This window comes from Nycticebus coucang, chromosome 17 (genome assembly GCF_027406575.1).
Source record: "Nycticebus coucang isolate mNycCou1 chromosome 17, mNycCou1.pri, whole genome shotgun sequence".
NCBI lineage: Eukaryota > Metazoa > Chordata > Mammalia > Primates > Lorisidae > Nycticebus > Nycticebus coucang.
In genome coordinates this window covers 29,975,065-29,991,688 of record NC_069796.1, presented here as the reverse complement: position 1 = coordinate 29,991,688, position 16,624 = coordinate 29,975,065, and the positions used below count along the sequence as shown (strand labels likewise).

General features: G+C 36.8%; 1 protein-coding gene and 1 pseudogene across 1 annotated transcript in view; both read left to right on the top strand.

The window, feature by feature from the left end:
* MEIKIN (meiotic kinetochore factor) overlaps positions 1-16,624 on the top strand; it is a 157,187-nt gene that overhangs the window by 17,847 nt on the left and 122,716 nt on the right. The window contains exons 5-6 of the mRNA XM_053567411.1: positions 10,327-10,464; positions 15,517-15,636. Of these exons, the coding sequence (XP_053423386.1) occupies positions 10,327-10,464; positions 15,517-15,636 (258 nt within the window). The remainder of the gene's footprint in view (positions 1-10,326; positions 10,465-15,516; positions 15,637-16,624) is intronic.
* Positions 11,406-11,984, top strand: LOC128569201 (ubiquitin-fold modifier-conjugating enzyme 1-like; annotated as a pseudogene).

The window sequence follows — 16,624 nt, the reverse complement described above, 5'->3', positions numbered from 1 at the left end:
TCAATTTATAAGAGAAACTCTAACAGACATGAGTGACTTGATTTCCTCCAGCTCCATAATCGTCGGAGATTTCAACACTCCTTTGGCAGTGTTGGATCGATCCTCCAGCAAGAAGCTGAGCAAGGAAATCTTAGATTTAAACCTAACCATCCAGTATTTAGATTTAGCTGACATCTACAGAACATTTCATCCCAACAAAACTGAATACACATACTTCTCATCAGCCCACGGAACATCCTCCAAAATTGACCACATTTTAGGTCACAAGTCTAACCTCAGTAAATTTAAAGGAATAGAAATTATTCCATGCATCGTCTCGGACCATCATGGAATAAAACTTGAATTGAGTAACAACAGGAATCTGCATACTCATACAAAAACATGGAAGTTAAATAACCTTATGCTGAGTGATAGCTGGGTCGGAGATGAGATTAAGAAAGAAATCGCCAGTTTTTTGGAACAAAACGACAATGAAGACACAAACTATCAGAACCTCTGGGACATGGCAAAGGCAGTTCTAAGAGGGAAATTTATAGCACTGCAAGCCTTCCTCAAGAGAACGGAAAGAGAGGAAGTTAACAACTTAATGGGACATCTCAAGCAACTGGAAAAGGAAGAACATTCCAACCCCAAACCCAGTAGAAGAAAAATAACCAAAATTAGAGTAGAATTAAATGAAATTGAAAACAAAAGAATAATACAACAGATCAATAAATCAAAAAGCTGGTTTTTTAAAAAGGTCAATAAAATAGATAAACCTCTGGCCAACCTAATCAGAAAAAAAAGAGTAAAATCTCTAATATCATCAATCAGAAACAACAAAGACGAAATAACAACAGACTCATCAGAAATCCAAAAAATCCTTAATGAATATTATAAGAAACTTTATTCTCAGAAATATGAAAATCTGAAGGAAATTGACCGATACTTGGAAGCACGCAACCTTCCAAGACTTAACCAGAATCAAGTGGAAATGTTGAACAGACCCATATCAAGTTCAGAAATAGCATCAACTGTACAAAACCTCCCTAAAAAGAAAAGCCCGGGGTTTCACGTCAGAATTCTACCAAACCTTTAAAGAGGAATTAGTACCTATATTACTCAACCTGTTCCAAAAGGTAGAAAAAGAAGGAAGACTACCCAACACATTCTATGAAGCAAACATCACCCTGATCCCCAAACCAGGAAAAGACCCAACAAGAAAAAATTATAGACCGATATCACTAATGATTATAGATGCAAAAATATTCAAAAGATCCTAACAAACAGAATCCAGCAACACATCAAACAAATTATACATCATGACCAAGTTGGTTTTATCCCAGGGTGTCAAGCCTGGTTCAATATACGTAAATCTATAAATGTAATCCAGCACATAAACAAATTAAAAAACAAAGACCATATGATTCTCTCAATCGATGCAGAAAAAGCTTTTGATAATATCCAGCATCCCTTCATGATCAGAACACTCAAGAAAATTGGTCTAGAAGGGACTTTTCTTAAACTGATAGAGGCCTTCTACAGCAAACCCACAGCCAATACCATATTGAATGGAGTTAAATTGGAATCATTTCCACTCAGATCAGGAACCAGACAAGGCTGCCCATTGTCTCCATTGCTTTTCCACTTTGTAATGGAAGTTTTAGCCACCGCAATTAGGGAAGAAAAGGCGATCAAGGGTATCCAGATAGGGTCAGAAGAGATCAAACTTTCGCTCTTCGCAGATGATATGATTGTGTATCTGGAAAACACTAGGGACTCTACTACAAAACTCCTAGAAGTGATCAAGGAATACAGCAGTGTCTCAGGTTACAAAATCAACATCCATCAATCGGTAGCCTTTATATACACCAACAACAGTCAAGTTGAAAAAGCAGTTAAGGACTCTATTCCATTCACTCTAGTGCCACAGAAGATGAAACATTTGGGAATTTACCTAACAAAAGACGTGAAAGATCTCTATAAAGAGAAGTATGAAACTCTAAGAAAAGAAATAGCTGAAAATGTTAACAAATGGAAAAACATACCATGCTCATGGCTGGGAAGAATCAACATTGTCAAAATGTCCATACTACCCAAAGCAATATATAATTTCAACGCAGTGCGTATTAAAGTTCCACTGTCATATTTTAAAGATCTTGAAAAAACAATACTTTTTTTTATATGGAATCAGAAAAAACCTTGAATAGCCAAGACATTACTCAGAAATAAAAACAAAACAGGAGGAATCTCACTAACAGACCTCAGACTTTACTACAAATCGATAGTGATCAAAACAGCGTGGTATTGGCACAAAAACAGAGAAGTAGATATCTGGAACAGAATAGAGAACCAAGAGATGAATCCAGCTACTTACCGCTATTTGATTTTTGACAAGCCAATTAAAAACATTCAGTGGGGAAAAGATTCCCTATTTAACAAATGGTGCTGGGTGAACTGGCTGGCAACCTGTAGAAGACTGAAATTGGGACTCTACTACACACCTTTCACCATTAACTAAGATAGACTCTCATTGGATTAAAGATTTAAACTTAAAACATGAAACTATAAAAATACTAGAGGAGAATGCGGGGAAAACCCTTGAAGAAATTGGTCTGGGTGAGTATTTCATGAGGAGAACCCCCCAGGGAATTGAAGCAGTTTCAAAAATACACTACTGGGACTTGATCAAACTAAAAAGCTTCTGCACAGCTAGGAACACTGTAAGTAAAGCAAGCAAACAGCCCTCAGAATGGGATAAGATATTTGCAGGGTATATCTCTGACAAAGGTTTAGTAACCAGAATCCACAGAGAACTCAAACGCATCAGCAAGAAAAAAACAAGGGATCCCATCGCAGGCTGGGCAAGGGATTTGAAGAGAAACTTCTCTGAAGAAGATAGGCGCACAGCCTTCAGACATATGAAAAAATGCTCATCATCTTTAATCATCAGAGAAATGCAAATCAAAACTACTTTGAGATATCATCTAACTCCACTGAGACTAGCCTATATCACAAAATCTCAAGACAGAGATGTTGGCGTGGATGCGGAGAAAAGGGAACACTTCTGCACTGCTGGTGGGAATGCAAATTAATACATTCCTTTTGGAAAGATATATGGAGAACACTCAAGAGATCTAAAAATAGATCTGCAATTCAATCCTATAATCCCTCTGCTGGGCATATACCCAGAAGACCAAAAATCACAACATAATAAAGATATTTGTACCAGAATGTTTATTGCAGCCCAATTCATAATTGCTAAGTCATGGAAAAAGCCCAAGTGCCCGTCGATGCACGAATGGATTAATAAATTGTGGTATATGTACACCATGGAATACTATGCAGCCTTAAAGAAAGATGGAGACTTTACCTCTTTCATGTTTACATGGATGGAGCTGGAACATATTCTTCTTAGTGAAGTATCTCAAGAATGGAAGAAAAAGTACCCAATGTACTCAGCCCAACTATGAAACTAATTTGGGGCTCTCACATGAAAGCAATAACCCAGTTACAACCCAACAATAAGGTGAAGTGGGAAAGGGGGTGGGTGGGTAGTAGGAGGGGGATTGGTGGGATCACACCTGTGGTGCATCTTACAGGGGTATTTGCGAAACTTGGTAAATGTAGAATGTAAATGTTTTGGCACAGTAACTGAGATAATGCCGGAAAGGCTATGTTAACCATTGTGATAAAAATGTGTCAAATGGTCTATGAAGCGAGTGTATGATGCCCCATGATCATATCAATGTATACAGTTATGATTTAATAAAAAAAAAAGAATGAAGGAAGATAAATACATTCGGAAAAGAAATCAGATAATTGCCGCAATGAAATATTGAGCAGTAATAATAACAATAATGCAAAAAAAGTAAGATTCACATTGTCAGATAAGAGTATGTGTATCATAGAATGCTTTGACTCTGAGGTTCAGTATGGAGTCATCAGTTAACTTCTTTTTTTCCCCCAAAGTCTCAAAAAATAGACAACTAATATTTATAAATAAAAATAGAAGCTAATTTCAAAAAACGGATCATGCCAAATCTTATAGACAATAGAAAAAGAAGAAATACTTCAAAATTATTCTACTTCATCTGGATATACCTGATATTTAAATTGGAAAAGATATATTATTATAAAGGGAAATTATAAACATATTTCACTTATAAATGAGGATGTAATATCCTAAACAACTTATGAACAAGTTGAATTAAAAATTATTGTTCAAATAATGTACTTTGGTCAAAATTAAATCCAATTTATGTGAAAAAAAAAAGAAGTATGTGTATTCAGTTTTGTTGGGATGAAATGTTCTTTAGATGTCAGCTAAATCTAAATAGTGGATGGTTAGATTTAAATCTAGAATTTCTTTACTCAGCTTTTTGTTGGAGGATTGATTCAGCACAGCCAAAGGAGTGTTAAAATCTCTGACTGTTATAGAGTTGGAGGAAATCAAGTTGCTCATGTCTGTTAGAGTTTCTCTTATAAATTGAGGTGCATTCTGGTTGGGTGCATAGATATTAATAATTGAAATCTCATCATACTGAGTCTTACCCTTAACAAATATGAAGTGACCATTTTTGTCCTTCCTTACTTTTGTTGATTTAAAGCCTATTGTGTCTGCAAATAAAATTGCAACTCCTGCTTTTTTCTGGTTACCATTTGCCTGAAAAATTTCACCCTGAGTCTGTATTTGTCTTTTAAGTTAAGATGTGACTCTTGTATGCAACAAAAATCTGGCCTGAGTTTTTGTATCCAGTCAGCTAACCTATGCCTCTTCAGAGGACAGTTTAAGCCGTTCACATTAATGGAGAATATTGATAAGTGTGGTGAAGTTTTGGGTATCGAGTTTTTCAAAAGTCCAGTGGGCATTTTTAATCCTTTCGCCAGTGTGGAAGTTGGAGTTTGATCCGAAGTTTCTGAGTGAGTTTACTTTTGTGGTATAGGATTGGATTGGTCATTATGGAGGATAGGTCTGGGAATATCCTGAAGAGCTGGTTTGGTTATGGCAAATTTCTTCAACATATGAATGTCATTAAAGAATTTAATTTCTCCATCATAAATGAAACTCAGTTTAGGCTGGATACAAGATCTGGGGTTGAAAGTTATTTTGCTTTAGGAGATTACAAGTCGGTGACCACCCTCTTCTGGCTTGAAAAGTTTCAGCAGAGAGATCTGCAGTCATTCTAACATTCTTCCCTTTGAAGGTAATGGTTTTCGTTCTCCTGGCAGCTTTGAGAATTTTCTCCTTCGTATTAACTTTAGTGAAGTTATGATATGCCTGGGGGATGTCTTATTGGGGTTGGGTCATGCTGGGGTTCTGAAGCTGTCCGCTATCTGAATTTCAGAATCTCTAGGCATGTCTGGAAAATTCTCTTTCATACTTTCATGCAGAAGGGCCTCTGTGCCCAGTGAGGCCACTTCATCTGTTTCTAGAACTCCAATGATTCGGATATTCGCCTTCTTCGAATTATCCCAGAGCTCTTGGAGAGAATGATCCATTTTTGCTCTCCATTTCTCTTCCTCTTTGAGAGTTTGGGAGCGTTCAAAGGCTTTATCTTCGATGTCAGAAATCCTTTCTTCTGCTTGCTCCATTCTGTTGCTGAAGGATTGTACTGTATTTTTCATATCTTTGAGGGCTGCAAATTCTTGCTTCAGTGTGTCTAAGTGTTTGGTGGTTTTGTCTTTAAATTCGTTAAATTCTTGAGACAACTTTTGAATTTCTCCTCAAATTCCTAATTCCACTTTGTTAATCTTGTCTGCAATCCAAATTCTGAATTCGATTTCTGACATCTCAGCCAGTTGTTTATGAATGGGATCTTCAATTACATCTGCCATATCTTTCCTTGGGGGGATTGATCTATTCTGGTTATTCATGTTACTCGAGTTTTTCTACTGATTCTGCCCCATGGTTGTTTTACTCCCTTTGATTTTTTCCCCTGTGGCTTTGTTGAGGGCCTGTACAGTGTTGTGTCCTGAGAAACTGGGGCCCTGTCTGGTGTGGTGCAGCTAAGTGATTCTGTCTTGTTTTCTGCTGGTTTCTGTTCCACCCTCGTGAAACAGATACTCTGGATTGAAGTCTCAGCTTTTGTTTGTATCCTTGTGGTCGCAGCTCGCCTCAGCAGGGTTCATGTGCGTTCTTCAACCTTCTCTCTTAGGGCAGCTCAAATCCAGCAGGTTACTTGCTGCATTTTTGTCCTTTAACTCTGCTTCTGGATGGGAGCCTCTGTGGAAAGCTGACTTCAGTCAGCCATCTTGTCTCCTCTCCCCAGCTACTCTTATTTCTACCTCGGCAGTCTAGAGACATTTCAGGCAGATGGACTGAACTCAGGCAGTGTTGCTGTACTGAAAATTGGCAGTTGTGGAGAGGGAAGGGAATTAAATGAAAGTCTGTATGCTTGGTTGTGAAATCCCCAGGTCCCTTACCCGCTCAGGCAAATATATCCTAACTAGAAGATTGAAGGATTCCTCTTTTGGAACCTTCTCTGCCCAGGAGAAGAGTATATTCTGGAAGCAATGGCCTGGTCCCCGTCTCAGTACTTCTCAGTAAAGCCCACCTCTTTCTAAGCCCCACTCATGATTCCATTTTAGTGTCTCATTCTTGAATGCTCAAGATTTACCATGGTTGAAGTAAACATTTAAAATGAATGATACATGCCATATGAAAAGAAACTTAAACACAGATAATACAAGGATAAGAAATCTTCTTAAAAATCCATAGTTTCCACAGCCATGGAGGTTCTATTGTATTTTGAAAGTTTTTTAGATTCTCAGGGAGATGAAAAAATATGGTATCCATGTAACAAGTGCAGGTTACTATAAAAAGGAGCATTCAGAGAACAAAAAGAATTTAAAAAAAATAAAAATATGAAATCAGATAATATTCTATAGAATTGGATGATAGATTTAAGGAAATATTCCAGAAAGTTGAACAAACATCAAAGAGATGATAAAAAATCAAAGTAGTGGAAGTGGTGGCACAACTCTGTAAGTATATAAAAAGGGTGAGATTTATGGTATGTTGATTAAATTTTAATAAAGCTATTATTTTAAAAAGAAAAAATACTTAGAAGGCAAGTCCAAGAATTGTAACATCTGAAATATAGTAGTTGCAGACATTATAAAGTAAACAGAAAATTATTAAACACATAAAACTAGAAATTGTTTTAGAATTAAAAGTGGTCATAAGTATATACAGTAGAATCTCTGTAAGCTGACCACCCAAGGGACTGTGACACACTGGTCAACATTACAAAGGTGGTAAAATGAGGAACTAGGCCTACTGTACTGACATGCACTACTTTTAGATTATAAACGGTATAAACAGATGTGGAGAGCCGGATTTGGACAGGGCAAACTAATTGTGTCCATCACAATAAATGGAAAAGTCCCATACTAAGGTGTATTATATAATTTTTAAAAATCCAAGATAAAAAGAAGAATCCTTCAGTTTTATTCAGAGAAAAAAATTAGTTGCAATTAAGCAACCAAAAATATGAATGGCTCTTCAGATAATGCATTAAAAAATATGAATGGCATTGGACTTCTGAAGAACAACTCCAGGAACTAGAACATGGAAAAAATGCATTTAAAATTCTGAAGAGAACTGATTTTGCAGAGGCAAGATAGATACCCATTCAAAATTTGATTTGGATTTTAAGACTGATAATGCTATCCACATACTGAGGGTACAGAAAGGTTTATTATTCATATAATAAAGCTTTCTGGGGAGAAAGGTGGTTTCCAAGTAGGACCAAAAATGACTTGGGAGTGTAGGGAAAGAAGATTGGCCTATGTTATTGGTGATAGTTAGAGGGTAGGACCTGGTTGAGATTTCCTATGTGTATGTTTGAACTTGCTACTATTGCCAAAAGGTGGAGCACCAAGGCTTTCATGTCACCTCACCCAGATGTGGGGTAGAAGGGGAGGAGGGAATAGTAAGGTTTAAAAGCTGTCATGTATCAAAAAGTGGCATTAGTCTCTTAAATATACTAGCCTAGAATTCTTTATCCAGCCATGCTGTCACTGAAGTGTTGAGATAGTATAAAGAATTTTTGGTTTTTGAGACAGGGGCTGTCTTTCTTGCCTGGGCCAGAGTGTCACGAAGTCATCTTAACTCAATGTAACCTCAAACTCCTGCTTCAGCCTCCTGAATAGCTGGGACTACATGTGGACATCACCATGACTGAGTAATTTTTAAATTTTTTTAGAGACAGGGTCTTGCTATTGCCCAAGCTGTTCTTGAACTCCTAGATTCAAGCGATTCTCCTGCCTTGGCCTTCCAAAGTGCTAGACAAACATGTAACTTTTAAATGCACTTAAATTTCTAACTTGTGACACTAGAAACATTTTCCCATTGAGATAACATGAATATGTATATGTTATTTTCTCTGCCCAACTACACAGGTGGTGAGTTCAGGGCTTTTTATTTCTGAGCTTATCTTGAGTTCTGGGGCATAGTAGAATGGGTAGCTTTGCTGTGAGGGCTATTCATGAAAGTTTAAGGAGTAGAACGCAAGAAAGATATAGAAATATATGAGTGGGAAGGATGAAGGCAGAGTGAGGAGAGTAAAATGAAGTACAGGGTCAGGGCACTCTCAGGCAGTTGGAGTAATGGAAGCAAAGGATTCTCAGAGGAGGAAAAAAAAAAGGATGCTCAGAGGGACAGCCTACCTCTAAAAGCTGAGGAGGTGGAGGAGGTTAGTAGATTGGGCCAATCAATTTGGCTGAAGGAGAAAGCCAAGTAGGAGGAGAAAAGGTAGATGGAATAGAAGAAAAAGTTGTGGTCAGGTCAAAGGAGGAAGGATAAAGAATTGTCTCAGGTGGGTAATGGATGAGCAGAGATAGGCATAAGTCAGCTCCAGAGCAGGGGATAGAAGGTTTTCAGAAAAATAATCCCATTTGATCCTCCCCATACCGTTTTCTGTCAGTGTTGACCTCTATCTTGTCATATTTGAAGTATGTTTAATAAATACTTACTAAATATAACAGAATGTGTTTTCCCCTTTTAAATCTTCTGGTTCTGCTCAAATTTTAATACTGTGCTCTATCCCCACTATTAGACAGTTCTTCATTCTAGTCCACTTGTTGCATGACTTTAAGACCTCTGAATTGGCTGAGCGTGGTGGCTCACGCCTGTAATCTTAGCACTCTGGAACGCAAGGGCGGGTGGATCTTTTGAGCTCAGGAGTTCAGAGACCAGCTGGAGTAAGAGTGAGTCCCATCTCTACTAAAAAGAGAGTTGTGTCAGCTACTCAGGAGGCTCAAGTAAGGGGATCACTTGAGCCCGAGTTGGAGGTTGCTGTGAGCTATGATGCCACAGTACTCTACCCAGAACACAGAGTCAGACTCTGTCTGGGAAAAAAAAAAAAAAAAAAGACCTCTGAATATGGGCAGATTCTTGTTCAAATATTTTGCCCATTTTCTTATTGAGATGTACGTTTTCATGTTACTGAGTTTTCAGAGTTCTTTATATTCTGGATTTAGCACATTTGCAAATGTTTTCTCCCTTCTCTGGGTTGTCTTTTAATCTTAGTCTCTTGAAGATAAGTTTTAAATTTTGGTAAAGTCCAGTTTATCTTTGCTGTTGTTTTATGAATTTTCTTTTTAGTGTTATATGAAGGAATCTTTACCTCAATGTCACAACTTTTCTCCTGTGTTTTTTCCAGCAATTTTGTAGTTTTAGGATTTACATTTAGGTCTATGATCTATTTACAGTTAAATTTTATATGATGGAAGATATGCATGCTAGGTGGTTTTTTGTCATTGCTGTTGTTATGTGGTTATCTAGTTGTTCCATGTTTTGTTCAAAAGACTATCCTTTCTCCATTGCATTGCCTTTACATCTTAAATCAAAAGTCAGTTGCTTCTGTATGTGTGAGTTTATTTTTGGGCTGTCTGTTCAGTTCCTTTAATCTGTTTGCCTATGTTTAGGTTCATTGTTTTTTAGATGGAATAACTAGAATAATGCTTTTCTCTCCTCAACTATTTAGCTTGCAATTAGTAGGTTACTTATAAAACTTGAGTTTTTGAGTTTTGACTTAAAACTGAACCAAATTAGAGGGGGGAGTAAGTTATAAAAGTAAAACTTTGAAAAACAATGAGGGGAAGAGAAAAACAATGGAAGAGGATTATAATGTATATTATCAACATCAAAAATAGAGCTACTTTCTAAGATTCAAATTAAAATGGTTAAATATTATGCCCTTTCAGTTGTATGTGGGAGCACTTTTAAATTTTCAGTATACAGCTAAGTACATATATGTCTACAGATTTGAATTTTAATAATTTCAAGTCTTTTTTTTTCTATCAAAAAATTGTACTCATTTTTGCTTTTTTATCCTATAGGATTAAGTTTGCAGCATGACATTTCCAGTTCTCTTCTGAGTTATTCAATCACGGACCCTTATATAGGATACAAGAGTTCTGAAGAGAGTTTAAGTAGCTTCCCTTCACCTGAACTGTTCAGAGGATCAGATTATTTAGGTAAGAAAATAATTGCAGTCTTAAATTGCTGTACTATAGAAATTGTGCCTCCACAAATCTCCAATGAATAAAGGTGTCTTTTGAGAAGGCATACTTCTTTTCTTTGTCACTATCTCCTTCCACTGACTAATACCCATTGGATCAAAGGATGAACAAATGTCATTAAGCATTTACATGTAATGTATATCCAGTTATTAATTTTGCACACAATACGGGTGGTGCCTGTGGCTTAAGTGCTGGTCCCCTATACCGGAGGTGGCGGGTACAAACCTGGCCCTGGCCCAAAAAAAACAATTTTTTTTTTTTTTGCACATGATGAATATTTGATCTCTTGAACTATGGACTATCTTTTATTTTCTGTATTTCTCTTACTTTTCAGCAAATAACGTAAATGTTATTTAGGCCAAGTCCCTACTTGAATTTTCTCTATTGAAACTTACTTAGAAAAAAAAATAAAGAAAAGACTTACTTAGACTTATTATATGTGTAAATATAGACTTTGGTTAATGATGGAAGATTGAACACATGCCTTTATTTATACCTTTCTGCAAAGGCAGAAAATGGCTTACCTCCTTTTGAAGTTATAAGCCTAAAAGGACAACAAGAATTAGAAGAAAGCATATGCTGGGTAAAGTGGCTCATGCCTGTAATCCTAACACTTTGGGAGGCTAAGGCTGGAGGATTGCTTGAGGCCAGGAGTTTGAGACCAGCTGGGCAACATAGTAAGACCCTGTCTCTACAAAAAATAAAATGTTATATGGGCGTGGTAGTGTGTGCGCCTATAGTACTAGCTACCCAGGAGGCTGAGGCATGAGCATCACTTGAGCCCAGGAGATTGAGGCTGTAGTAAGTTTTGATTGTGCCACTGCATTCTAGCCTGGATGACAAAGGAAGATCTTATCTTTAAAAAAATGAAGATTTCTCTTGCGCTCTGGTCCACAATGGCAGATGAAGTTACCTGGTGTGTGGTGTCTGACATCCCAGTGCTGAAGACTAATGCTGGACCCTGAGATTGGGAGTTGTGGGTGCAGTGACTGAAGGAGGAATATCAGTCTCATTCAGGTGGTTTGGAAAATGCTGGTATATCCATGACCTCCTTAAATACAAGTTTGATATTGAATTTGACATTCCTGTCACATATCCTACTACTGCTCCAGAAATTGCAGTCCTTGAGCTGGATGGAAAGACAGCAAAGATGTACAGGGGTGGCAAAATATACCCGACTGATCACTTCAAACCTTTGTAGGGCAGAAACATGCCTAGTTCATCTCATGGCTCTGAGGCTGGGTCCATAGCTGGCAATGGAAATCCCTGACCTGCTTCTGAAGGGTGTGATCCAGCGCAAAGAGAAATGCAACCAAAGAAGGAGCAGGCCACTGAGGCTGAGCCGAGGGACTTTTGATAGGCTACCTTCCTCTTCTCCTATGCTCCTTACTTATCCACCAGTCAGAACACTATGCAGTGAAAACAACTATTTGATAAGCCCCACTCAGGTTATAGTGATTCCACAAGCCTTTTAAATATGTGCAAAGAGTTAAGGATTACCAGACTTCTGAGGTAAGCCTCTAACATAAAAAAAAAGAAATCAAAACAAAACAGTAGCATCAGCAAGATGTTGGAATAGGAAGCCCTGGAGTTTCATGCTCCTCATAGACACACTATTTCAACAACAGTACATGCACCAATTCTGTTTGTGAGAAATCCAGAAACTAGTTGAGGGGCTCTTGTATCTTAGGCAAGCCTGGGCCAGCCACATTTAAGCCAGTAGGAAAATTTAGAGACAATATCCATGGGTGCAGTTATCAGAGAGATTACTGTAATTACCTTAAGGCATGTGATGATAGGTGAGATGGAAGGATCACTTGAGTCCCAGAGTTCAAGGCTGCAGTGAGCTATGATTGTGTCAGTGCACTCCAGCCTGTATGATGGAGCAAGACTGTCTCTTAAAAACAGTAATAATAATAGAAACAGATTAAACTTTCCTAATCAAAAGACAGAGCGACTGAATGTATAAAAGAACAATATCTAACTGTATGCTATCTACAAAAGACTTACATCAAATTTAAGGATACATACACACTAAAAATGAAGAGATTGAAAAAGATATTCTATACATATGATAACTAAAAAGGGAGTGGGGTGGCTATATTTGTATCAGGCAAGATATACTTTAAAACCATCACAAGAGACAAAGAAGGACAATGTATAATAATAAAAAGTCCAATATCACAAGGAAGATGTAACAATTGTAGATACTGTACCCCAAATCAGAACACCTAAACATGTAAATCAAACACTGGTTTAACTGAAGATAGAAACAGGCAGCAAACCATCTATCTGATAAAAGGATGAATATTTAAAATACATAAGGAACTCCTATAACTCAATAGCAAAGAACAAACCAAAAAAAACTTGATTAAAAATGGACAATGAACGTGAATAGACATTTCTATGAAGAAGATATAGAAGTGGTTAACATCTATGTTAAAATGTTTAACATCACTAATCATCAGGATAGTGTAAATCAAAATCACAATAAGACATCACCTCATACCTCTTAGGATGTCTATTATCAAAAACCAGAAAGAAAAGATAACAAATGTTAGCAAGGACCTGGATAAATTGAAACCCTTGAACACCTTTGATGGAAATGTAAAATGTGCAGCAATTATGGAAAATAGAATGGAAGTTTCTCTAAAAGTTAAAGATATAACCACCAAGTGGTCCAGCAAATCTCTCTTCTGGATGTTTATCCAAAATAATTAAAATCAGGATCTTGAAATGATATTGCTACTGCAATGTTCATTGCAGCATTATTCACAGTAGCCAAGATATGGAAACAACCTAAATGTCCATTGACAGATTAATAGATTAAAAAAAACATGATACATATATACAAAGGAATATTATTCAGCTTTTGAAAAAGAAATTCTTGCATTTGCAACAAATAGATGAACTTTGAGGACATTATGCTAAATGAAATAAGGCAGTCACAGAAGGTTAGATACTATATAATTCTACTTACATGGGGTATTTAATATAGACTCCCAGAAGCAGAGAATAGGATGGTGGTTGACAGGATCTGGAAGGATGGGAAAATTTGGAATTGCTGTTCAATGGATGTTAAATTTCAGTTATATAATATGAGTAAATTCTAAACATCTGATGTACAACACTATTCTTATGGTTAATAGTATTATATTGTACATTTAAAAGTTAAGAGGGTAGCACCCATGTTAAGTGTTCTAACTATAATAAAATCCCCAAAGATGAAGAACCAAGAAGAAATAGAAACAATGCTAGGAGATGGAAATAATGAAAAAAAGGTCTTCATTGAGATAAAATATATATTGTATCCATTAAATAAGAATAGGATAATATAAAATAGAAAATATTTCAAGAATAACTACAAGTAATATCAGAATGGAAAACTCAGTAGAAGGATTAGAAGATAAAGTTGAGGAGCTTTCCCAGAGAAAAAAGTAAAGAAAGAGGAAAAAATATTTTAAAAGATAGAAATTTGGAGAAAAAAGATGGAGAAACAGTACATGAAATCTGGTATCAAGTAATAGAGTTCCAGAAAAACATAATGAAGTAAAACAGAAGAATATTATCAAAGATAATTCAAGAACATTTTCTGGAGCTAAAAAATATTAATTTCCAGGTTAAAAGGACAATACTACGCCTAGTGCAATAGATGAAAAACACCAAGGCACAACATTGTGAAAATTCAGAACACCAGGGATTGGAATAAACAGAATGGAATAAACAACATGGTAGAGTTGGGGATTAAATACATGAGAAATACACAGAAAACTATGGAAATAAGAAAAAAAGACTTATTAACTCTAGGAAGAACAAAAGATGGTCATAGTATATATACCGCCAGAGTAAATGGCATTTTTATGGCATTTTGTCATGATGATATCTACACTGAATATTGGTCTAACTGAATATGTTATATAACAGTTTGGGAACAATGGGAGAGGTATTTAATATAGGGTAATATATTAAGAGGGAATAGCCTCATTATTACATAGTGGGAAGTCAATAGGAAGGTTAAAACTGATACCAAGTAATAGCAATTTAAGTACAGTCATCCCTCTGTATCTCTGGGAGATTGGTTCCAGGGCCTTCCCTCAGATAATAAAATCCATGAATGCTCAAGTCTCCCATATAAAATGGCATAGAATTTTTCTGTTTTTTTTTTTTTTTTTTAATGGGTAGAGTGCTGTGGCACCATTATAGCTCACAGCAACCTCAAACTTTTGGGCTCAAGCAATCCTCTTGCCTCAGTTTCCCCAGTAGCTGGGACTAGAGGTGCCCAGCCCAAAGCCCAGCTAATTTTTCTATGTTTAGTACAGACAAGGTCTCGCTTTTGATCAGGCTTGTTCCTGAGTGCACACAATCTGCCTGTCTCAGGGCTTCCAGTGTACTAGGATTACAATCTTGACCACAACACCTGGCCAATATGGCATAGGATTTGCATAGAACCAATACATATCCTTCTTTATTCTTTAAATCCTGTCTAGGTTACTTTTAATATCTAATGCAGTGTAAATGTTATGTAAATAGTTGTTGAATTATATTCTTTGGGGGAATAATGACAAGGAACAAAAGTCTGTATGTTTAGTAAAGATGCGGTTTTTCTTCCAAGTGTTTTTGCTTTGTGACTGGTTGCATCCATAGTTGTAGAACCTACAGATAAGAAAAGCCAACTGTATGTTATTTAGTGATGTGATTTTTAATGGAACATAGCTAAAACTTACACATAACATATGAGAATCAGCTCACATGTCTGTTTGTCCCTTAGGTCAATTATCTTTATGAAGCAAAAATCAAAGGAAGGCCTGGTTACAGAAATAGAATAGGCCATAGGTTATTTACTATCTTGATGCCATCAAGTCTTATCTTTTTGCTCTGTCCAGTCAAAACGTTCAGTTACCATAGGTTGGTAGAGGCTGGTGCCCTAAGTTGAGGAGGTGGGTGGAGAAAGTAACCCTTGTAGGCTACTGTTTAGAGTTTAATGCCATTTCCTCTTTGCTTTTTCAGACTGGGACTGTCTCAACTTGAAAGACCATATGCAGTGGAAGAATTCCACTCTTCTGGATACCAGTAAAGCAGTAACAATAGAGAAGGTGCCACAGTTTTCAAATCTCTCAGCAATTTTAAGTGAGTTTCACAGCACAGGGGAACATTCCTTATATATGTTGGAAAAACACAATATTTTTTCTCTTGAGTGAATTCTAAGCTACGTTTATCAGTTGGATTGCCTTGGGCTACAAATTATATCTAAGAGTAGCTTGAGTACATATAGGTTTGCTTTTTAAAAAAAATTTAACAAACATTTTTAAGAGATAAGGTCTGGCCATGTTTCTCAGGCTGAATACAAACTTCTGAACTCATGTGATCTTCCAACCTTAGCCTCTCAAGTAGCTAGGACTACAGGCAGGTGTCACTGTTCCTGGTTGGGTTTACTTTTTATAACTTTATATTCTGAACTAATTTTAAACATAAAAATTGCAAAATAAGTACAGAGGATTCCCATAAATGTCTCACCCAACTGCTTTCTCTAACGATATCTTAGAAACCTTAGTACAATGATCAGAACCAGGATATGCTTTTTTTTTTTTGAGACAGGATCTCACTATGTCACACTTGGTAGAGGGCCATGGTGTCACAGTTATCTCAAACTCTCTGGCTTAAGCAATTGCAATTCTCTTGCCTCAGCCTCCCAAGTAGCTGGGACTACAGGCATCTGCCACAACGCCTGACTATTTTTTGTTGTTGTCGTTGTTTAGCAGGCATGTGCTGGGCTCCAACCCACCAGCCCTGGTGCATGTGGCCGGCACCCTAAACACTGAGCTATCATGCATATCCTAGCACCAAGCCCAGGATATGCATGTTAATGTTGGTATAAAACTACCTGCTAAACTATAGACCTTATTAAAATTTTACCAGTTTTTCCATTAATGTTTTTTCTTTTCTTTTTTTTTTACAGTTATTTTTCCAGTCTGCCTTTTTTTTTTTTTTTTATTCTTAACTCATAGCTGTGTACATTAGTGCAATCAAGGGGTACAATGTGCTGGTTTCATATACAATCTGAAATGTTCTCATCAAACTGTTCAACGTAGCCTTTATGGCATTTTCTTAGTTATTG